The sequence below is a fragment of the Ylistrum balloti genome, unplaced genomic scaffold (assembly GCF_031769215.1).
Source record: "Ylistrum balloti isolate Yb309-2 unplaced genomic scaffold, AGI_CSIRO_Ybal_v1 Utg371040, whole genome shotgun sequence".
Taxonomy (NCBI): Eukaryota; Metazoa; Mollusca; class Bivalvia; order Pectinida; family Pectinidae; genus Ylistrum; species Ylistrum balloti.
In genome coordinates, this window is record NW_026782576.1 from 661,290 (window position 1) to 686,533 (window position 25,244).

At 37.0% G+C, this 25,244-nt stretch overlaps 2 protein-coding genes across 2 annotated transcripts; both read left to right on the forward strand.

Annotated features, from left to right (window-relative positions):
- The first annotated feature begins 2,689 nt into the window (after positions 1 to 2,689).
- On the forward strand, positions 2,690 to 8,802 carry LOC132560242 (protocadherin-9-like). Its single transcript, XM_060224903.1, has 4 exons — positions 2,690 to 5,381; positions 6,558 to 6,647; positions 8,073 to 8,193; positions 8,438 to 8,802. Exons 1-4 carry the CDS (start codon positions 2,694 to 2,696, stop codon positions 8,758 to 8,760), a joined length of 3,222 nt encoding a protein of 1,073 aa, XP_060080886.1. The 5' UTR covers positions 2,690 to 2,693; the 3' UTR covers positions 8,761 to 8,802.
- Positions 8,803 to 17,964: 9,162 nt separating this feature from the next.
- On the forward strand, positions 17,965 to 22,992 carry LOC132560232 (uncharacterized). The gene is made up of 8 exons (XM_060224892.1): positions 17,965 to 18,247; positions 18,654 to 18,767; positions 19,896 to 19,990; positions 20,759 to 20,882; positions 21,235 to 21,320; positions 21,810 to 22,093; positions 22,342 to 22,619; positions 22,817 to 22,992. Exons 1-8 carry the CDS (start codon positions 17,965 to 17,967, stop codon positions 22,990 to 22,992), a joined length of 1,440 nt encoding a protein of 479 aa, XP_060080875.1.
- The last annotated feature ends 2,252 nt before the right edge of the window (positions 22,993 to 25,244 follow it).

Sequence of the window (25,244 nt, forward strand, 5' to 3'; positions counted from 1 at the left end):
TAACATTTTGTTGTTTTCCTTTTTCAAAGGAATATGTGAGTGATAAGATTGGATGGTCATCGGAAAGGCCTGTGTGACCTCCGGGGTCATTTCCAGGATCTCTCCAAGATTACGTATTGTTTCAATAACTTAGATAGTAGAGTGGACAGATTACGATAGATCGTACACAAATATTTAGTTTGTTGTACTGTGTCTTATACTCTCTTTGTATACCAAATCTTAACTGAGCCTTAGGTTCATTTCCTAAATTTAATTAAATATTAATTTAATTTTAGGCCTGTGTAACATGTCAAATCATGCATGGTTTAAATCAGGGACATACATATACATCCAAATTTGGTAAATGAAATGTTGAAACACGGTTGTTTAACATCTGATTTCATTTTAATTAAATTCTATTTTTAAAGTCTGATGCTAAAATTGTGGATTCATATGGAAAAAATTGTAAATTGATGTTTTAATCTTGTTGTTTCAACTAACATCATGTTATAAATAAAGTTATCTCGTGTGTTAGTGCTCCAGGCTTCACAAATACAAACACCATTTCTCATATCATCAACTTTACTTTAGTTTACCTTCTAAAATGTTATCTGATTTCTATGTTTATATATCAAACTTTAATACATTTTTGTTTTTAATATATTTGAAAATATAATCTTTTTAGATTTATTTCAAATATGTGTAAATTCAAACAGGTTTCCAGTAAATTTTTAACAGATAAGTGATTTCCTCTTTAAACTGTTTATCCTGCGATAAGAATTTTTATGAACCTAAGAAAGCATTAGTGTCACTGACAAAGGTCACAATGGTCATTTCTAAATTCTTACCGGACAGGTAACTTCCAGGTGGTCATGGTCTGATTTATTAATTAGGAACTATAATAGTGACAAGGGAGGCATCATTCATGCTCTATTAATGGCACACAGGTGACAAATTTGTGTCGTTGTTTCTGACCTGTAACTGGCCATAAAATGTGTAAACATGGACAGATGGACAGTCATGTATGCAATTGCATATACAAGCTAGACCAACGATCTACATATAAATGTATGCAACCACGTTTGGTCAAATGGTCAGTCATTTGGGTACACACATAGGACGTTGGTCAGTGTTTGCATTATGAAGAACTCCTGGTCACAACCTACTGTTGAAGCGGGTGCTGAGCTGTTTATGACACAGAATTATATTGATTTATCAACTAGAAGGTGTTTGATTAAACATTTCCGTAATCAAGAGAGGGTCATTTAGATGCTGGATGGCAGGGATTTACACCTGCTAACGAGCACACCAGAGTCTCTATTGGCTTTGTTACCTGTTGTGTACCTACCTAAGTAAGGGCCATTAACATCGATACATTGAACATGGAAGTTTATGGTTTGTACATACACACCTGATACTGTAGGTACTCTAGGACCATTCATGTTATCACCAACTTTTCTTTGTTTCTTGAAGTAGCGCTATTTTTACTGTGGGACTTAACACATTTTTGTTGGCCTATCTAGGAATTAGGGAAGTCAATCCCAGTTTTCATCCCCTAATCCCTAACTAGCAATATTGCAATAGGTTTATTGAAAGTAGGATCTCATTAAGGACACAGCGTAAAATCAGAATCCAGCGTCTCCAGGCTCCATAGGTAGTGGACACTGGTCACTGAACAAGGGCACACAGGTAGAAGACAAGATAGCTACACACCTGATAGGGCACAGTTAGTCATTAGGCCAAATTTTTAGCTACCTTACACAGGTAAATATCAGCGTGTACAGGTGAGCTTTAACTTCAGTGAGTGAAGGAAGATGGGCACAGGTAGACTGTAAAATCAGATGAAAAATGGGAGGAGGATAGGGAATTTGATGTAAGTGTTATAGAATTGTAAAAGTTTGGCATCTCAGATGTTCAGTTTTATATATCAAATTGAATTTTTATTTTTTTGTTTTTATTTGTTTTGTTTTGTTTTTTGTGTGTGTGCTGTTTTCATTAGCTATATAAATTATCGAACGAAAATACTTTTATTTTGTAAAAAGATTTTTAACAGACTTGAAATTTGTTTTGATTTTTAATGGTTTATGTGTGACATTCTATTAATATGTTTACGTTTATAAAGAACAAGTTCCATTAATTAATCTCTAAATGATAGAACTTTTTACACTCAGATTTGTTGTATTGTAAGATTTTTATAGACTGCCAGCACAGTACATCATTTTAGCTTAATTGATTTATGTGTCAGCATCATGATGGATTTTTGCTTCTATTTGTTATTAAGACAAGTTTCCCAGGCCAGGTAGCACTTTGACTTTTCAATGCAGGATTATGTTTCCATTTCTATGCAACTCTTCTTGAATAGGAGGTAGAAAAATCCATACCAGCACAATTCCTTAATGTGTGCAGATTGAGTCTAATCCCTATTTGCTCTCCCATACATTAATACAGGTATTCAGTGTGATTCTCTGTGATCAAGATATTACACTCTCACTACTTAAGAGTAGAGGTGTGACAGCCAATTATTTCAGAACAAATTTGTTCTTTCAGATAAACATGAAATAGATAATGAATATTCATGAATAAAATGTAAAAGATGTGATGGTAAATACAAGCTTTCAACTCATTACATTTTGTTTTATTCATTTTCAGGTCAGTGATGGAGAGATGATCAGAACTTGACTGAATTGTTTTGGATCTTGAAAACAACAAACAAGATGAAGCCCGTTTTAGTTTTTCTTTCGCTGACAGGATTGTTCTGTGGAACTTTGTCTGAGAGTGCTGTCATAAAGTTTATCATTGCTGAGGAACTGCCAGCACCAACTTTAGTGGGAAACATCGCAGAAAGAAGTGGATTGAGGATTAATTACACAATAGAAGAGTTTAACAGTATTCGTTACAAATTTCTGGATCAAAGCGTCATGCAAACCCGTTTTAAGATAGATGATGTATCGGGAAACCTGTCAACGTCTGTCGTACTAGACAGAGAGTCCATCTGTGGATACAAGGAGACTTGTATCATGGCATTCGACGTCGCTGCTTACTCTAACATGATCACCTTGTTTGAAATTTTGTCCGTAGAAGTTGAGCTCACTGATGAAAATGACAACATCCCAACATTTCCCGAGAATAACGTCACTTTCCAAATGTTAGAATCTTCTGTAATTGGATCTACTATTTCGTTAGACTACGCAACAGATCTGGATTCTACACGTCAGAACTCCATCAAATCTTACGAAATTGTTCCAGAAGATTTCGGTGTGTTTGGTCTCAATGTGACAAGAAAGCCAGACGGGGGTTTTCAGTTGAGGCTTGTGTTGTCACAATATTTAGACAGAGAAACTACCAATCACTACCAATTTTATGTGATAGCCAAAGATGGAGGAATTCAGCAGAATATCGGAACATTGACTGTGAATATCATGGTAACAGACTACAATGATCATTCACCAGAGTTTGTTCAGCCAATGTACAATGTCACAGTAGCTGAAGGTGTTGCCATAGATACATCCATTCTGACTCTGTCAGCTACGGATAAAGATATCGGTGAAAATGCCAGAATCACGTATGGATTTAGCTCCAGGCAATCAGATTTAGACATCATCACCAGTTTGTTTGAAATAGAATCTGCTACTGGAGTTGTGAAAGTCATTGGAGACTTGGTATATGAGACTGGGAAAGTTCACAAGTTTTACGTAGAAGCTAGTGATCATGGAGACCAGCCTCGAGTTACCCAGACCACTGTGTATGTGTCCATCTTGGACGTAGGCAACAACCCACCAATTGTGAGCATCAACTTCTTATCATCAGGAAACGCTGGTCTGGTCAATGTGTCTGAGTCTGCCAACCTGAAAATGGTCATAGCCCATGTAAATGTGATAGACACAGATTCAGGGCCTAATGGAAGAGTGGATTGTACTATTTCTGGTAGTGACTTTGAACTTTCGCCTGTGGGAGACAAGGGGTATATAGTACGAGTGAACCAGACGCTCGACAGGGAGACGAGAGAGGTACAGAATATCTCCATTGTATGTCGTGACCATGGATCTCCCGTCCTCAGCTCTTCTCTCCACTTCCTGGTAAGGATCCTGGATGAAAATGATAATAAGCCAGTGTTTAACCAGGACACATACTTTGCTTTTGTGGAAGAAAACAGTAAAATTGGTGCCATGATTAAGCAAGTTAGCGCCACTGATATAGACGTGGGGCGCAATGCTGTTGTATATTACTACCTTGACGATGATGCTCAGGGACGTTTTGCCATCAACTCCAATTCAGGTGTAATTACAACTTACACACATTTTGATCGTGAGCAAAGAAATCACTATGAGTTTACAGTCCTGGCAGTTGACAGTGGTAACCCTCCAATGACTGGCTCAGCCACTGTTGTCCTCACTGTCACCGATATTAACGACAATTATCCTACATTTGATGGAGCTTCATTCCAGTTTTTTGTTCAGGAAAATTTGGCTGTAGATGCATATGTAGGGACACTGAGTGCTAATGATGATGATGAAGGGGTTAACCAAGAGGTCATATTCTCCATAGCAGCATCATATGCTAATCTGGTACCATTTTACGTGATGCCCGATGGAGCAATCAAAACAAATATTCGTCTGGACAGAGAGACCAAGTCCATGTACACTTTTGAAGTTGAAGTAACAGACAAAGGTTCACCTCCCCTAAGTACTGCCACTAATGTTGTTATACATGTCACAGACGACAATGACCAGGCACCAGTCATACAGTTCCCTAACAAGGGAAATAACTCTGTGTCAGTTTCCTTCCTGGTTCCCATAGGTACCACGATTACTAAAGTGTTGGCTTATGATCTGGATGAGGAAGGTCCAAACAGTCGCCTGACCTACTCCATCAGATCTGGCAATCACCATGATATTTTTGCCATTGGTCAGACGTCAGGTAACATTTATTTGAAGAGAGCATATCCTCTAGAGAGCGATGAAACATTTTTACTGGAAATTTCTGTCAAAGATAACGCACCTCAACCAAAAGAAACAGTCCACCAACTGGAAATCATACTTAGATATTCCAACGAATCAAGTACTTCCCTTGTGCCCAAGACAGGAAATACAAATGTTATCATCTCTATTGTGGTCGTGGCATTCACTTTTGTCATATCAGCCGCCATTATCACCACCATCTGCATCCTGCGACGTCATGACAAAAAATTGGAAATGAAACATTCAGAGAAAATGTTTGACAAACCTGAAGTTGTGTCTGATGAAAAAATGAAAAAAGGAGATTTAACTTACAAAGTGGATGATGTAATTGACACTCCTAAAAAGAAGAAAAAGGAAGTAAGTTTTTCGCTGGACGAAGCCTACGGGAGTATGCAACATGACTACACTGGTACAACCGAGCTTAACATTGCTGATCCCATTGAGGTAAATAAAACCATGCTACATCATTGTAAAAGCATCAAAGATTTCATATAATTCTAGGGTAAATAATAGTGATAAGATATAATATAAATAAGATTCTGTTATAACAGTAACTATAATGAATAAAATAAATTTGTTTAATCAGTGTTGGAAAAATGATAAAAAAATTACACCTTTCTCAAATTTAGCGAAGTATTGTCAAAATGCTATGATGTGGGAAGAAGGAAAGAATCTTTTTTCATAGTTTTTTTTCAAGTATTCCATGTTGTGTTATTAGATATTAGAAGTTAGTAGCTGTCAGTAAAACGTGGGACAGAGAGAATTTTTCCTTGTGTACAGTGCCTGGAAATAGTGTAATTACAATAATACTCGTTAGGCTCTTATAACATTATCGGGAAATTATATAACGTTGAGATATCATTAAAGAAAACGAAAGAATGGCTTTGCTGCCTTATCCAGAATTTATTTTGATATGAAATCTTTCCTTTGTGAAATTTGATCTGTCTGTTATACCATACAGTAGTAACATCTTTCCAGAGTTGTTGTTAGGTATGATAAGTGGGCAAACACTTTCAGTGACAAAAATAGCGGTCAGTTGTTTGCCTAGACAATGTGCTCCTTTCAGGATTTCCGTTAACTATTGGTGTTGCATCACCAACTGAATCTGTGTCCATCTCTAATGTAAATTTACTCGGTAAATAAGTTGGTCTTTGGCGGTACATCATGTATCAGCCTTTACAGAGGATTTGTGTTTACCTGGTCACCCGTGCGTTTATACAAGATAAGGAAAATAATCTGGTCCTCAATAGGAGTGAACACACTAGGAGCATTGATAAATCTGTAGTGGTCATTGTTATAATATCACATACTATCATAACCTCATAATCCATACCATACGATCAATTCCTTCGCCCCCTGTGATGTACAGAGAAATGTTTCATGTATGTGTCACAACATCAGGTTGTACAACATATTATAGAAATGACGAATCATAAACATATTAATTCAACACAGTAATTTGTTTGAATAATATAAAAATATGGCGCATATATTTTTTATGTTAAAATAAAACTGATTCTAGTTTAAATGATGATCAGTTACAAACTGAGTATATGTCATAATTCATGTATCTTCATTGTCTGCTATAATTTTTTCATAACTTCTGTTTAAATTTTTCAGGATGCTATGTACCCCAACCAGTCAAACAAGCAGATAAAAAATCTACAACTTCACAAGCTCCATCTACAGGCTCATGATAAGGAGGAACAGGTAACTATTTTACTGAAACAGTAGTTCTTAAAATATCTGTTTCTGATGTGCAAGAAACTTATTTCACAAGAAATCAAGGTTCATAAAAACAAAAATCCTTCAAAAAATAAAAGAAAGAAAAAAAAAACATTTAAAAAAAACCCCACAAAAAACACAGTTTTTGAAGGAAAGAAAGTTAATCTCAGAGGAAATTAAGATTCTTTCCTTCATGGCTCCATAATACGTTCTCATAAAAATTACTTTTTTTCCACTTAAGGTGATCTATTATTGAATCATTATAAATCTTTAGGTTTCTCCACACAAACTTAATACAGTCCTTAAATTTTATTCAATTCCCTTATATTGATTTTGACACTTTGGTTTTCAATTTATTTAATTTTACTTATCTCTGATCAAAATGACCTTGGGTTTGTGACGGGTAGGTTTTTCTCTGACAGCTAATGTCAGTGTCAGTCTGCTTGTAGCTAATATCGTCCATTGTATCCGTAATTTGCCTGGCTATCCTGGCATTTCTAGACATGGTCAAATCATGTTTTATTTCTTGGTAATTGACATAAATGTCTTCTAAACCAGTGTAATTACCAGCACTGTGAAATTGATTTTTGAATGCTTCTTTGAATTTGAAAATAAATTTAAAATGTCCGAAAATAATTGTGACACAGAAATAACACAGGCCATCTTTTGCTGGCAGCACGGGACACAGGATATTCATTCATGGTTCTGATCAGGCAGTCACTGGTCCACATTTGTGTTGTTACTCGGCCACATAAAGGTCTGATTTATAATGTTGTAGCGCGCATTCCTTTTATTATTTTTACAGAATTAATGGAGGTAAAATTGACTTGTAGATCCCATTCATACACAACCATGTTTGTCCAAGCCTGGTGGGTGGGTCTAAAGATTTCTGTTCACGAAATAAAAAAGGAACAACATTCCAGCAGAGAGATTTATAGTAGTTTTAGAATTTAGCCAGTGTTTGGTTTAATTACCTTTTTAATCCTGAAGTATCCCCCTGTCCAGGTAATGTGTTATGTATAACTACAGGTGTGAAATCCACTGACTACAGCAGCTGGCTGGGAGAGTTTGAAGGCCCAAAAGTTCACTTAGTCCTCAAATAAAACAGTATCATGCCGAGTCTATATAAATAACCTCTATATCGTGTTTCCGGATCTAGTGACCACTGGTCAGCCGGCACAGCAGTTGGTCTTGTACCTGGAAAATTAAACCTGCCATAGGCATTCCTTATATTTCATTTCAAATGAAAAATACAATGCTATTAAAATAAAAGATGTATAAATTTTCCAATAAAGATTTGAGAATCTATTTGATTCTCATAAATATAAAAAGAAAAATGTATTCATGCATATTTAAATTACAACGATATTCCCTGAGATAATTAATATTTGACCTCTTTTCTTTTTTCAGAAGAACATTATGGCGCAGCCTCTGTTTGACAATTTAAGTGATACATCTGGCGAGACAGCTAATTCAGACAGTGGTCGCGGGGGAAGTGACGTTGATCTTTCATGTCAAATGAGCATGCAAGGTACTACCAATTTAAAAATGTGCAATAAAAATCCTACATAAATTATTCTGTTACATTGTGTTCCAATGTTTTAATCTATTTTGAACATAAATTTGACAAAAGTGTGTCAAACAGTATTCATTTGTAATGAAAACTGTTTTATATCCCCCCAAAAAAAGAAATGTAAAAAAAATGGATGCCAGTTAGTTGTGATAAAATTGTATTATAAAGTATGTGGGAATAATGAATTTTTTGTGTGTTTCAGATGAACTGAAAACTTTCACATTCAACTATTTCAACAAGAAACCAAAGTCATCTACACCCTCAACTTCATCAAATATTTCATCTTCACAAATGCCAATTCACAATAAAAACAGAACTCATCGAAACAGTGAGAACAGTGGTCATTATGGACAGAAACATTATCCTGGATCTGTGGATGTTTTTCACACTGGGTCAGAATTTCCCAGAGAAAAAATAGACTCCAGAGTGAGCAGTTCTATTGACAACTTTACCAAAGACAATTCCAAAAAAAATGGACACAGATCAAAATCAAAATCCGAGAAATGGTTTCCATCCTATGTGTGAAAAGGCACTTGTGTGATAGTTATAATGACAATCTGTGACACTCTCACTGGAAATTTGATCTCAATGACTATACAGTTGTGATTCACTGATGTGAGCAGTGATGGTGAGAAAGTGCTCATGTTCCTGATGACTATAGGACCAAATGTGAGATTGACTTTGATGTTAATCAAAAGAAGACATGTGATATAAACAGTATACAAAATAGAATGGATGTATGTGCTCTTCCTGAAGTCATTCACCATGTTTTAATCTTCATCCATATAAATTCCCAGCCAGTTAAGACAGATTTGTGACAGTAAAGAATTGTTCACCAAACATAAAATAGTACAGTGTATGACCAACAAGTTTAGACCAATACCAACAGACCCTGTCCACTAATGCCATTGTATCAAAAGGTCCTTCCCTTGGCATGTTGGAGATCTAAAAGGGTCCTTCCTTCAGAGTGTAGATCTACGGACAAGGCCCTTCCCTCAGAGTGTAGATCTACTGACAAGGCCCTTCTCTCAGACTGGAGATCTTCTGACAAGGCCCTTCCCTCAGACTGGAGATCTACTGACAAGACCCTTCCCTCAGAGTGTAGATCTACGGACAAGACCCTTCCCTCAGAGTGTAGATCTACTGACAAGGCCCTTCTCTCAGACTGGAGATCTACTGACAAGGCCCTTCCCTCAGACTGGAGATCTACTGACAAGACCCTTCCCTCAGAGTGTAGATCTACTGACAAGGCCCTGCCCTCAGAGTGAAGATCTACTGACAAGACCCTTCCCTCAGAGTGTAGATCTACTGACAAGGCCCTTCTCTCAGACTGGAGATCTACTGAAAAGGCCCTTCCCTCAGAGTGAAGACCTCATTATATCCTGCTGAAAGCGTTGGAACAATCATCATTCAAAAATGTAAGTTCATTCTATATTGTAATATAGTGAATCAATCCAAAGAGAATGAAATTATTTATGAAATTTAAAAAAGACAATAAAAAAAGGACATTTTTTATGTAAAATACTTATTCCACTATAACCAACATTACCAATATCCAGAAAACATGTTTTTATTTGAAAAGAAATTTTAACAACTTTTCGTAAAAATGTAGGTTTTTCTTATTCTCTCAAAGTCTTAGCGAAGGTATATTACCTTTTCACACTTGTTTCCACTCGTTATGAAATTAACATCTATGTACAAAAGGTATTCAAGTGAAAAGTGCCAAGTGGTGTGAAATCTTGATACATCTGTTCTGGTATGACAAATGCTGTCATACAAGTATTGTTCCTATTGTTCTAGTTAACAATGATGTAGAGGATACAATCTCAGGTCGTCAAATCCACCAAATACTTCGTTGTTTACAGTCAGTAAACAATCTCCAAAATCACAAAACGAAATATTTTCCGCAACATTCACAAGATAATTTGTCAGTGAAAAGATCTTGTTCAAATCTTTACTTGACTTTGTCAATAAAGGCGATCAGCAGGGAAAGGAAGTTCGATTGGAATGTATGTTAAAATGGCCAAACTTTGTTGACTTGTCAAAGGGTTATTTAAACATCCATTTTAGAAGAATTTTGTTAACTTGCGATCATTGGTTGGTCATTTAAATATCAATTTTATATCATTCACCTTTAATTTACCTACCAGATGTTAACGATACATTGTGTTTAGAAACTTGTTTGTCGTTTACTGTTTAAATACACATTGATCAACATTTTGGCCTGGCCAAATACACAGAGACTGGGCGGCCACCTTCCGGCGAGGCATCAATACCCTGTATTTACTGAACCCCATGTGTTAAGAAAAATATTGGGATAGCTTATCAATAAGTTACAATTTTGTAGAATTTTCAGTGAAAGTATAATTTACTTGTCCTTCAGCAGAAATCAAAGTCTGGTTTTATCCTTCTGTCAATAACTTTAGAGATAAAAATATTCCTTATTAAATTTTATAGTTTACAGCTCTATGCTTACATTCCTCTGTCAGGAAGATAAAAACACCTTATCTTTAAATCAACTCATTGTATTGTTTATTTTTCATTTATTTTTTTACATTTTATTTCATTTTTCTACTTTTTTAAAAAGAAACTTGGAACTTTAAGCGTAATTAAAAATCAACAAGATTAGTTTCAGTTTTTATCTTCATAGGATGATCTTTAAATATTGTCTGTCAAAAACTTTTCAAAGTTTGATTTTGTTTTCTTATTTCTATGGTAACAGTTGTATGTGTAAAGGCTTATTTTTGTTTTAATTTGGAATATTTATCAATGTCTGTCTTTTGATACCTAGCATTACTGTTAAACATGATGAAATACTTAGGACTGATTAATGCAGACATCATGAACCTTACAAATGCATCATGTAGTTTCTGTTATATATTAGCATTTTTTATATGGAATTTTATTTTCTTGTCTTTTTAGGATTGAAGAGAAAAATCAAGAAATGTCAAAGAAATGGCCGTTGATTTCCAGTTCATCTTATGAAGAAGAAGACAGCGTTTAAAGTATCATGCCGTGTCATTTGAAAGTTCTTTAGAAACATTGCCATTTTCTTGACAACTTGGATTAAAAAGATATTGGTTATGGTCAACAAACAGTCATCACAGAACCATTCATCTTATTTCCTACTAGACAATACAAGGACTTCTGCAGACTATTGGCGGACTTCAGTGTATAACTAAATCGGTATAGAAATGGCAGATATGTTTCAGGTTATGCTGAAACAAACCTATGATATTACATTTTCAAATGGTGCTAATTACTGTGTTTCACCCCTTACACTTACATACATATGTGAATCTGATTTGGTTTTCAGAGAGAAAATAGAAACTGTATTATATGTATATGTGAACAATTATTTGACATAAATTTGAAATTAAGATTTATAAGGTGTGGTCAAATGATTATACTGTTAAGGGCTCATAATGGGCAATGAAAAATTTAAAAAATTGAATTCCAAATCAATTAATTATTCTACGAATGTTTTTTGATTAATAGTGAGCCAGATCTGATACACTGTTTTTTTTGTTAAGTGATTGTGATGTGGTATGTGCTCTCTCTATATAAATAAAATATAGAGAAAATCTTAGTCAGTATATGCTAACATACATTTAACAGTATAGTGTTGGTAGATACACAGGTTCTGACATTTCAGGGATTTCAATGAGTCACCAACAAAATTAAACAACACAAATTGAAGTTCTTGATTTCTTAACTCAAAACTGATGAAAAAATGAGATACAAAATTCAGAGTAAGTAATTCCTTCATTGTAACATGCACATCTTGTTATAATAAATATTTATTTCCTTCTCATTCATCATTTTTTTTCTGCACTCTTGTTCTTTCCAAATATTAGATGGTGTGAATGAAACTTAAAAGTTGTCTTATTTAAGTTTTATAATCTTAAATGAAGATCTCCTAATGAGGATCAGTGAGAAAACCATAAAGATATTTCTTTAAGAAATTATGATATTATTTCTCTGACATAATTCCAATAATTTGTAATTATTATTCTGTCAGAAATAAAGTTACAAACATTATTGTTTAGAGGATATCACTTGATGTGAAATGTCTGTAAAATTGTACATTTTTTGTAATTTATTAACTGAAATAACAAAAACGAGAAAATAGTGCCAGCTGAAAGTTGGTTACTATTGACATAGCCCTAATGTTCATTGTTTATGATTGTTACTTAATGTGAATTTGATGTTGTTGTTATGATAAAGATGTTCACCCATGTTGACAGTAATAAAACTGTAAAATTTTAAAACTTGATTTGTTTTCTTTGCTGGCTTTTTATATGAATCAAATTACTGAAAAGGAAATGAAGCGATAATTAAAATTGTACAATGTTGTGTATACACAAAGCATTTTATTATGACTTGAGTATTAAACAATGACTGTAACGTTATAAACACTACAGAAGATAGCTTGATTTGCTTTCTGAATTTTCTATTAGTTTCTTGTAGTTATAGGGACATTTTTATGCCCTCAAATTGAAAGATCACAAACATATCGGTCAACTTTAACCTTTCCCATAACTATTGCACGGTAAGAGGTAGGACTTCCATATTATGTGTGATCCTTGTGACAAGACCTTTCCGGTGGTACCCAGTTTTTTGACAATGTGACCTTGACCGTGAACTTTGACCTACATTTGAAAACAAAAAATCATTACGATAATGAAGACATAAGTGTTTCACATAGTGTGAATGCAGTTCTAATGTCTCACATCAGAATTCTGTTGCAATTAAGGACATGGTGTTTCATAAACACATCTTTGTGGCAAATTTTGTCTCACTTACGGCAGTAATCTCAACATTTAAATTTGTTTTGTTAAATGGACATCTGACTACTGGGGTAAGTGAATCCCAAAATTATCTCAGTGATGTTTCATAACAATTTAAGAATGAATTATATTTTTCTAAGGAATAAATAATTCATATGAAATAATTTTATATAAGTACTTCAATATCATTTTGATTACCTATTAGCTGTAAATCGTCAGTCAGTCTCTTGTTGGAAAACCATTGTAAAACTGTATCTCCCTGAGGAGGGGGGGCATCATATAGAATAAAAAGGTCCATTTTGTTTAGCTGCGTTATAAGGCATTAAGGGGATTCATGACATCGTGAAATATAAATCTACTTTTATGACATTGTGTCTGAGAAAAAAATGTAGGCATAGTAACCATTTGAATCACTTTAAGGTACACGTTGAAATTCATTGATGGAGAGATATTTTGACATTTTAGTAGCACATCTCCAGTGATAACAATGTTCCGACCAAACTTCAGGTGAAGTTCCGAGGTGTGTGGTCTAACGGTCCTTACCCGTAGCGGTGTGGGTCTCTCAAGAACCTGAGTAACGGACCAGTCTCTGCTGACGGTCCTTACCCGTAGCGGTGTGGGATCACAAGAACCTGAGTAACAGACCAGTCTTTGCTGACGGTCCTTACCCGTAGCGGTGTGGGTTGCTCAAGAACCTGAGTAACGGACCAGTCTCTGCTGATGCTGTTGTACTTTGTCTGACGGTCCTTACCCGTAGCGGTGTGGGTTTCACAAGATCCTGAGTAAAGGACCAGTCTCTGCTGATGCGGTTATACTTTGTCTGACGGGCCTTCCCCGTAGCGATGTGGGTTTCACAAGAACCTGAGTAACAGACCAGTCTCTGCTGATGCTGTTGTATTCTTTGTCTGACGGTCCTTACCTGTAGCGGCGTGGGTTTCATAAGAACCTGAGTAACGGACCAGTCTCTGCCGATGCGGTTATATTCTTGGACAAAACGTTTTACCCTTATTTCTCTAGAAAGCATGCGGCGGGCCTCCAGTATGTTGTTTGGTGGTGTAGCTACCACAAAGAAATCCCGCCTCAAAACGACCCTAGCTGTTCACTGGGAGGTAAACATATCAACGAAACAAACACTACAATTAGCGGGGGAAATGTATATCATGCAAGTTAAATAAAACCGATTCGACAAATAACCCATGGACTTTGAAAGTTAGAATACAAACTGTCGATGTCTTCTCATACTTAACCATGCTTTATGACTTGTGGTGTTAGCGTCATGTATGTTCATGCAAAAAGAACAAAAGGACCGATTCCTTCTCCAGCTAACATTGAGTATAAAATCTGGCCAAACGGTATGCAATGTCATTATAACTAAAACAAAGAACAACACAACAGCAAAAATCTGGACTACATCTTAGATACACCATGTATATATACAGCTTCGTAGAAGATTGGATTATTTGAGCTCAACAAAAAAAAGACATTAACAATTTTCACTCTTTAATACCAAACTATTTGTCAACTTAGGGCAAAGTCTTGTACTTTCTTTTCATATGAACGTCTTGTTCACGTGTTAAATAGATGGTAAACTGTACAGGCCATAAGTCTAAATATAAATGTTATATATGTAAGTGCCAGGTCCCTGTCAGTGTACTGATGCTGCACAAATACAAATCCCAGCTGTGACTCGCCCTGTATACGTAACACGTTGTAATCTGTGGACGTCATGCTGCTGTCAACATTGGCCAAGAACATTGACGTGCATGTGCACGTGTCCAATACCCGATCTTACTTTATAATTTTCACACCTGCTATTGATCGCGTGCTACAATTTATTTTTTTATTAAGTTTTTTAAACACTTCATAGGAACTCTTCAGTGCCTGGTAATGAAATCAAATAGTCAATCGGACAGTTCAAATAATATTGATAAAGTATTTTTTAATTGCTGAAAGATCGACCGGACAGATGATGAAAGAATTGTATATTTCCTACAGAGTTGTAAAAACAAGACATTGTATTTCCTGTCATTTACTTTTATTGATTCCACGCTATTTTTCCCTTTCCTGTACTCTAATCTCAGCGGAGGGGAAATAAACATTGGTTAGGTTAACACTGAAATGCATTATTTTTATATAACCTCTGTTTGGCTTGTAAGTTCTACACTACTGAATATCTTGGTACTCCGAACAAAGGTTTTATAGTTCTGTTTCCTGTTTATATCATGTCATTGTGTCTGTTATTAACACGAAGTGTTAACATAAGCACAGCACAGCAAAAACGTATACAGGCAAGAAAGGTGAATTTCAGTCTGTTACAAATTTAGTAAAATATATCACAATGATTGGTCCATAATTTTCAAAAAGAAATGCCCATCGTCAAACCTGTTTCGTCATGAACAAGGAAACGTTAATAATTTGAAATCAATATTATTATCAGATTATATAAGCTGATTTATACCTAGCCGTTTTAACGTTGGGAATTTGTACATCTTGTGAAAAACACCAAACGTTGATTTTGACAGATTTATAAAAAATCGTTTGAAGTCTGCCGAAAAACACATTAGAAGGGGTCATTAAGGAGATAGCGACCAAAGCAAACAAATTATAAATATTACCAGTGACCTCGGGTAAATATATCGAGCTGAGTTTGTTGGGGATCGTTAGCAACAGTTTGCTGACATTCTGTATGGTGTGAAGGAAAACAGGATTCTCGCGAGAGGTCCAACACTAAGCTAAAAGTGTCAGAGCTTATCTGTTGTAGTCGAGTGATCAATGCTTCGCCGCTTTGACGAGGAAATTATGGAAATAGTGTATCGAGTATTGACCAAGGAAAATGGAGCGAAACATAACGAGCGTATAAACACCCTAAAACTCCGATAAAAGTTTAATATGAAATTGATTTATGATACCTGAAGGACGGCTCCTACAAAAGGACCGGAATTTCTGACAATGTGATGGTATTTCTGCGTATCAAAAACGTATATTGGTGTCTCGCAGACCCCGGGGAATATGTATCATATGATTATAATATATATTTTGTTGGGTGCACAGACAAGTCACATACGTCGCTGAGAATTAGAAATACGTAAATACAAATGTGCTATAGATAAATATTGTTATAGAATTTATCATACCAATAAACTTTTGTTGACTATAAAAAAAAAAAACAAAAATCTTGCGACGACCAGGGTGGATGGCCTGTATGTGCGCCAGGTTTCGTTACAGAATTCGGACTTCTTGCCTTAATTATTCTGCTCGCCAGTACACATTTTTCACACTATCTTTTTCACACTAGCCTCAACTAGAGTAAGGTTTGAATAGGAACATTTTCAACTTTTATAATAACCCTGAACCGATTTCAATGCGGAAACATTCTCCGGCGTTATGTGAACAGAAATTGCGAATTACCCCAAGGGGTGGGGCCCAAAATAGCGAAATTGACTCAAACTTTTAAAAACAAATCTACTTCAAAAACCCAAGTGTGGTAGACTGGAATGTTCTTCATGGATGGCAGGGCCTTAAGATGTTTTACAAAATGTACCAAAATCATTTCATTACTCCAAGGTCTCAGTTCCTCCCATGGAGGGGTACGTTTACTATATTTCAAGGAGGAAAATTATTTTTGAGCATAATTTGTTCTATTAAGACAGATGTCTTTGTGACTTATTGCGATCGCTTTTCGCCCGGCGTCGTGTGGCGTCCATACATTTTCGACCTCCTCTCTCAAATCCCTCAACCATTTCTCATCAAATTTTGCAGACACTTTGGATAATCATGAGCCAAATTGGCGAACCATACAATCGTTAGCCCTAAGAGGCCAAAAGATGGGGTCAATAGGGTACATGTTAATTGAAATTTCAAACTGAATCTTAGGATATGGTAGAAACAAATACTTTTCATGTACCGTCTCGTCTTCAGGTGCTTTACCAAAAACATTGAATTTTATTATCCATGCTTCAATAGGATATAATTCTATTCTATCTTGGATAGAACTATCAGTTTGTGAAGGTACACGTTATAATATATGGATACTGACACTGATCGACCTGGAGGGGCTGACGGGTGGTGCCAAATTGGTCTCCTTTTTTCTCTAGACTAAGATCAAACTGATTACAATACACATAATTCTTTATTCTCTACAAGATGATCTGTGTTCAGATTGGACCCAGATATAGTAGATTAAAAAATATTCATGGATTGAAGGGTATTAAGATGCTTTACCAACATTTTAAATTTGATGACCCAAAGGTCTGACATCCTCGAGAACGGGATAGATGTTTTTTTTGCAATAGTTCATGTGGAAGTCAGTTTCAATTGCCTGATATGATACTTTCATTTCTGGTGACCGTCAAGGCTACTAGGCCTCTTGTACGTTTGTTCACATTATGGAACTTTTCAACAGCATATTTAAACGATTAAAAATGATAATAATCATACCTGGATTTTACGTATATATATATTGATTTTCGTCCATATTATTGTCAACAAAAATAATACCCAGGAAGTCTGTTACGGTACGTGTACTCATAGGCTTAGTATCGAGTACAAAAGCAATACATTTTGTGACGTCATAGTTACGCACAAATGTATGACATCATAATGCACGACGTTACGTTGAGATATTTCAAGTTTTGTTGACTATGAATGCTTGATTGATTTTGAAAACGCTCTTTCTGACCTAAGAGAGGTAACTCTTACTTGCCACCAACTGGTAAGTCATCAACTTTTGAACACAAGTTCGCGTGTGCCATGTCTAAATAATTTGGCAGCCAAATATGTTGTCGGGTTTGTCAGCTGCCAATGAATTCATATTGGCGGGCATTCATAAGCTGATATGAAATAGTTGAATATATTGATTTCATTTTTTGTGTGAGAAAATAGTAATTTGTTATAAAGTTGGCTTATGTAAGAGGTAAATTGAAGCATTTTCCAGGTTGCAATGTTGTCAGACGACGTCGAGGGCGATTTAGAGCCCCCGAACGAGGCTATGATGGACCTTCGTGGCAAACTCGACAACCTGCGGGAGGCTAACCGTGACCTGAATGCTAACCTGGAAAGACGTCATAGTGGGTTGAGGGAAGCCGGGGACAAGATACAACAGATGTCTAGCAATATGCACCAGTTCCAGGTGACCTTGGCGGCTATAGACAAACACATGCAAGACAACAGAAATCGTATGGTCGACCTTGACCGCATGTGCGAGGAGCTGCAGCGAGAAAAGGGTAAATGTTTAGGCTAAGTGTGACTGTATGTTTTTTTTAATGTACAAACACAGAAATGCGTGTTAAAGAGGTACAGTAGCTATTTTCAGAAAACCTTGACCTTTTAAGCTAAACGCGGACTTATTAATCGTCTGTTAGATAAGGTCATTCATATATAACTTTCCACATTTTTCAAAATATCTTGTAATACCTGGTAATCGAAGTTTGAGGTAAAACTTGTTTTGTTATGTTATAGAAGAAACAATAGATAATAACGTCAGCCTATAAGAAGCATGAATGTTTGTCATTTGTAATAAAATAAAGACGAGAAAATTAGAAAAATCCTGATAATAAACATAATTACGTAGAATATAATATTAGACCAAACTTTCGGTGTTATTTCTTGATTTTATCTTCTTTCGGGTAGATGATATCAACACAGAATTGCGCTTCCTGTCATCTGAAGACGCATGGGCAGAACTGAACTCGAGTCAGCAGCAGGCAGATGAGGAGGATGTGACAACAGAGAAACGTCTCACAGGTACCACGTGGTCAGGAATAATATTGGGTCAAATGATGCTTTGTGTACCCTAAGTACCATATTACCTATATCCGAATATGTGTATTTGTGATGTTTTGTGATGTGTTGTGACTACACACTCAATATCATAGGAGACAAATAACCATAAAAAACATGTATACACTGAGATATAAAGTGTATGGTATCATCAAACCCGATGAGACAGGCCGTTTTGTCCGCATATGGTCGGTGGCCGCTTGGCCACACACGGTCGGCTGGCCGTTTCGGCAATACATGGTCGGCAAGCCACTTCATCCACACACGGTCGGCTGGCCGCTTCGGCAACACCTGGTTGGCAAGCCGCTTCATCCACACACGGTCGGCTGGTTGCTTCGTTCCCACGCGGTCGGATACCCGCTTCAGCCACACGCGGTCTGCTGTGCACCACGGTCACACACGGTCGGATAGCTGCTTCGTCCACACACGGTCGTATATTCGCCTCGGTCACACACGATCGGCTGGCCGCTTCATCCACACACGGTCGGCTGGCCGCTTCGGCAACACCTGGTCGGCAAGCCGCTTCATTCACACACGATCGGCTGGCTGCTTCGTTCACACGCGGTCGGATACCCGCTTCAGCCACACGCGGTCTGCTGTGCACCACGGTCACACACGGTTAGATAGCTGCTTCGTCCACACACGGTCGTATATTCGCCTCGGTCACACACGGTCGGCTGGCCTCTTTAGTCACACATGGGCGGCTGGCCGTTTCGGCCACACATGGTATACGTTGATCAGCGAATCACAAGGTCGATTTGTTTTCCAACCTACACTATATTTATACTTATATGCTCATGTGTTTATATTGTAAGAAATGACATAAATAAAGGTATTCGGTTACGCTTCTGTCAATACCTGTTTGAATATTTATATACCCCTTCATCTCGATTTAGATATACCGACCACTGTACATGATAGCTTAACTGAAAGTGACAAAGTCGGAGAGCATGGAAATACATGCAAGACTCCATATGTTTCATTTGTCGACTTGAACGAAGTAGATATGTGTGTGTTGGGTAGTTTGTAACACATTACTGACCGGTCAGTTTTATTGTAATGATTCACGTGTTTACATTCGTTCAACATAAGATTGGGCACGAGAAGACCTCTTCGCCAAGCTGGATGACCTTGACGCTATGAACAAGCGGTATGCGGACAAAATAGCGGACACTGAGGACCAGTGGGTGAGCATGTCGGCCACTATGATTTCTAGATTGCTCCAGCGGTACAGTTTGACAGCTGGGGCAAAATTATGTCTAATGATAACTTTGATCTTACGAATGGTATAATTGTTTGTAGAAAGTCATCATTTGGCATTAGAAGTTTACAAATTGTTCTCTTTGTGAATACTGTTAGAAACACCTGCCTGTGACAATCTGACATTTATCCAGTCATTATGATCTTGTCTTCCCTAGTAGAACAATATATATTCTTTTGACAAAGTAAACGTGTTTCAATTTACCTGCATCCCCACTCTATGATAGTTACATCTCGCCGACGATTTGGTATTCAAGGACATATTCCCAATATCAAGATTGTAGTGCAAGATGTCGGCAACTGCCAGACAAACTCACAAAACAGAGCTTCGTGATGAAGATTATGGGGAAGTTGTATGATCGTCATAGAGGTCTCATTCTTTTTCGTTGTGCGATATGAAGTTGGACGTGTTTCATGCTTGCTAGTATGCCTGATGGTACAGTTGTTTTCCTTGTTCATATTGGAGAACGTGGCATTACTTTCTTGGAATACCCAAAAATAACAGAAGACACTTTCCAGAACACCTGGTCTTGCACTCCTTGTATTTTTTTACATGAGAGTCTGTGTAAAACTGGTCTTTCTTTTGTTCAAAGTTTGCCCTTGTTTCATCGGTTTTGAATTTGAATTTGTTTTCAAGTGGTTTTTAAATTGCAAATTGCATGGAGCGTCGTCAATGTTTTGTGTCTTTATTTCAGGAGATGTACAAAGATGAAGTTCGGAAAAGTCGAATGGAGACCAAGTCCTACCTAAACGACATCAATGAAGTTAACGCCCGAATAGTGTCGCGGTTTAACAGCCTCCTGAAATATGGTCGGCAAGGTATAGCTTTATACTGTTTGAATATTTCATAGACATCATTTTTCTTGAGCAGAGATACTGTTTTTTCTCAGTGTTTTATGCGCTAAACCTATCTATGCATGTTGAAGGTAATTATTTGAATGTTGACATGATTGAACAAACTTTGAGCAATACACACTACATATTCAAACTCAAGGGTAATGTTGCCCTCCCCTCCCCCCACCCCAACCCCCATTTCCAGCTCTCGATAACACTACAGAACGTGGTGCTAGACTTCGAGTAACCCCTTTGCCCCACCTCCGTGGATTTCTTTCAGGTCATCGCAACATTCGCTATTTAAAATTCGTTCATATGCTTGTTGTTTTTTTACCAGGTTTAGGAGATACGGAAAAGGAGTGTCTCCGAGACACCATCAAATGCATAGAAATAGACGCTGAACTCCGCAAGGAGACTGAACAGGTTGGTATCTACTACCCAATCACCCTGGCCAGGTTCTAAGTGGGCATTCTTCTGTGTTGTCTGGTGAGAAAGCAAGGAAAGCCAAAACAGTGCCTCTTCTTTATCCTAATTACATTGAGATCTTAATACTTTCATTAACTTCTAGCAGCCGTAAGCTCTTTCTTTATGGCAGCGCTTACAAAGACACTCGGTTTTTTTGTTTTTTTGTTTTTGTTTTTTGTTTTTGTTTTTGTTTTAGTTTTTGTTTTGTTTTATATATTCGTGTCACTTTAATGTAAATGGCAGAGTACAATGACACCGGGTACATGTCAGTTAAGTATCAGAGTACTTTATGTGGCGTTTCATTAGTGGTCCTCGCATTTTATTGCCACCGCCTTTATGCAACTCAACGAAAAGAAATTAGTTCTCATCATCTTGAAGACCCTAACCAAACAAATTGATTGTTGATTTAAGATTGGTTGTGATCAGTAACACGATAATCTATGTTAGTGTTTAGATACAAAGCTGTTTAGTTCGGACATTGAAGAGGAAATCGACCACCTGTTAAGACAAAGGGAACAAATGTGGGAACAGAACTCTGCTCTGATGGAGGAAATATGTGCCCTTCAGTCTCAGGACCAGGGGGAGACAATCATACCCTTAAAATCTTCGGGAAAGCACATCGATTTACCTACCAGAGACTTGACCTACCAGAGTCTTTCAGGCGACGCACAAGATACCGAAGACCAGGTTGAGGAAGCGGAACACATCGGAGGAGGAATTTCACTTCATAAGTGTGTTGGTCTATGCATGTTTGTTTGCCATTGTGTGTGATATTTCCCACTTTTAAATACAATTATCATTAAAGTACCTGCCGTGCATTTTATATATATGTATCACCAGAAGTTGCACGATGGAAGAACATTCCATTTGACTTTACCTTCAATTTAACTTTTTAAATTGTGATTCAAATATTTCTGTTACTCTTGGCGCTTCTTGCTTTTGCGGGATGTTAAATTTCTTTACTTAAATGTTCTTGAAGGTGTGTCAAGTTAACCGATCTATCTCGCCTGTTCCACGGGCCAGAGAAAGTGCAGGCGGCCATGGAAAAGGTCTTTACAGCCCAGGACGCTCAGCTGGACGCCGGGAATGACCAGCTAGATATGGATTCGGCAGCCGGGGGACATGACAAACCCCCTCCGCCTCCTGAGGAAGATTCTGAGGATGAAGATGAACCGGAACCGGAACCAGACGAAGGACCCGAACCGTCGCAACAGACACACGTCGCTCGCCGACATCACCACCACATGGAAAATACACGTAAGTATTGCCTAAACACGATTTTATTTTAGTAACGACAGAAGAAAAATAATAGGACATAACAATGTATACGTTTACATCTTTCAGTAAATGGTAGTCTTTTGATCGCGATTTGATTTCTTTGCCAAAGAACAATTTATTTCCATGCAAGCCGAAATCCAGAATAACTTTGAAACTACATGTGCCATTGTTTCTAGGAATGTCCGACCTCATGGTGTCAAAGATCCGAAGGAGAATGCCAGGACCAAATGTCCAGGCAACCCACAAAGACGCCGAGACGGTGAGTGGACAGCCCAACCTGTCCACTACTCGCAGACCTTCTGCGTTTTCCTTCACGCCATTGCAATCACGGGGCGGTCGCCCTAAACGTTAGTGCATGTCGCACGCTACAAATGTTGTTTCCATTCTACAGAGGAGAATCAAGATCGAGAAATAGTGATTTAATTATTTCCAGTGGTAAAGACACATTTAAGAAATCATCGTGTCATGTGTAAACACACGTGTTATTAAAATGTATGTAACGCATCGGAAGAGCTGCATCGACATTTTAATGATTATCTGTTAGTAACATAGATGTCTCTTTTGGATGAAATTTATGTTTCTACTTCAACTACAACAAAAGATCCCAGAGGCAATTCTTTGATTTTTATTTGTTCTTTAAATGTTGGACCATTTCCCTTCTTTTCTTTCCTCTGTTTTGCACTTGATCATATAAAATGTGAAAATTCCCTTAAGAAATATCAATTATTTTTGGAACTATAAAATTCAAGCCGGTCGCCTGTCTGCCATTTAGTTTTTCTGATTAATCCCGAATGAAAGGGGCACATACAGAGAGTCACGGTAAACAAACTACGTATGAAATTTTAGAGCGATCCATCGCGTATTTCTAACGCAAAATAGCGACAAAAAAATTCTGTCAAAACCCAAAATGGCCTGTCCCCAAGTTGTTTTCTGATCAGTCCCAAAGTCAAATGGACCAGCTTGGGACCGAAGGAAACCTACACAATACATTTGAATAACATCTCTCCAGTGCTTCTCAAGAAATGGCGATAACAAACTTTCACTGTAAAAATTTAATATGACCGCCTGTCAGCAATTTTTGTTTAAAAATGAGCCACAAATAACGACCAAGTGAACCTACATAATATAATTGAATGATATCCAACCAATACTTCTCAATTTAATATGACCGCCTGTCAGCAATTTTTGTTTAAAAATGAGCCACAAATAACGACCAAGTGAACCTACATAATATAATTGAATGATATCCAACCAATACTTCTCAAGAAAAAGCGATTACAAACTTTCATCATGGTGTCCCCCTGTCAGCCATTTTCGTCTCCGAAAATTGGCAATGCAAAATACAATTAGTGGAAACTTAGAATAAAGCATACATTGCTTCACCAGAAATAGCGACAAATTATGACTGTCATAAACAAAGACAGTCGCCTGTCAGCCTTTTGTTTTTTAAATCAGGCCCAAAATAGACGATGTACAACTCGGGATCAAGGCGAACTTTCACGCGTTTCTCCAGAGAAAGCGATATCAAACTATGACGATCGAAATCCAAGATGGCAATGCGTCGGCCATGATATTTTTAAAGTCAGTCCACATGTGGACTATGTTCAACTAGGAACCACGAGAAACCTTTCAATTTGACCAGAATCCATCCAATGCTTCTCCAGAAGAATTGTTTCATGGACGGAAGGATGATGGACGGACGAACTAACGAACGAGGAAAAGCAATTTGAATAACCCAGTAACCCACTATCATCAGATCGTGGGCTATAACGGTTCTTTTGGGTGAAGTGAATGTCACAACTACGAAAACATGTTGCTATATGTCACACAGACCAGAAGTTTCCTTAGAATGAAATAAGTATTTTAACGATAACATGTATCTAATCAGGCCCAAATTTACATTGTAAAGTACCTTAAATAAATGTTACTACAATGTCACGTGCATCATATCGATATATGTATCGACACTTAGTGTTGTAATTGACCCTCTAACCTTTGTAATTCTCGTTATCCTTATACAGGGATATAACAATCTCTTTCACCCGCACAGTACTATACATGTATGACGTCATTACGTAGTGTCATCATATCACACACTGGACTTGAATTTCGCGCATCATATAATGCCTTGGTGAAATAGAATCCACAAGAAATGTGGTCTTTATTTCGGTCTTCTCAAACTTTTGAGATTTTCTTTGACGGAATATCAATAGAATAATGATTCAAATATTGTATTTAGCAACTGAAATATGAATATATGTGAAATATTAAAAACATGCTGTTCGTCTTGTTGCTGTGGTGCAGAATATCTGAATGTTTCACGACATCGACAAACTCAATCTTTCATTATTCGTTTGACTGTAAACTTTGGAATGGATACAGGAAAGCTGTGACTATGAGTTATGACTTTCCATTTTGTATAAGTTTCATAGTGATTGACAAAGAGGTCCAGTCTTGTCATGTGATGTACTATGGTAGGGTTATCGGGTTATTGAAAAAGAGGTCCCGTCTTGTCATGTGATATACTATGGTAGGGGTTATCGGGTTATTGATAAAAAGGTCCAGACCTTGTATGTGATATACTATGGTAGGGGTTATCGGGTT

Bases quoted from the DNA above. Each gene is read 5' to 3' on its own strand.
- LOC132560242 (XM_060224903.1), top strand. From the start codon at position 2,694: ATGAAGCCCGTTTTAGTTTTTCTTTCGCTGACAGGATTGTTCTGTGGA. The intron at 5,382-6,557 runs GTAAATAAAACC...TAAATTTTTCAG, and splicing joins ACATTGCTGATCCCATTGAG to GATGCTATGTACCCCAACCA. The intron at 6,648-8,072 runs GTAACTATTTTA...TTCTTTTTTCAG, and splicing joins CTCATGATAAGGAGGAACAG to AAGAACATTATGGCGCAGCC.
- LOC132560232 (XM_060224892.1), top strand. From the start codon at position 17,965: ATGTTGTCAGACGACGTCGAGGGCGATTTAGAGCCCCCGAACGAGGCT. The intron at 19,991-20,758 runs GTGAGCATGTCG...TCTTTATTTCAG, and splicing joins CGGACACTGAGGACCAGTGG to GAGATGTACAAAGATGAAGT. The intron at 21,321-21,809 runs GTTGGTATCTAC...AATCTATGTTAG, and splicing joins TCCGCAAGGAGACTGAACAG to TGTTTAGATACAAAGCTGTT.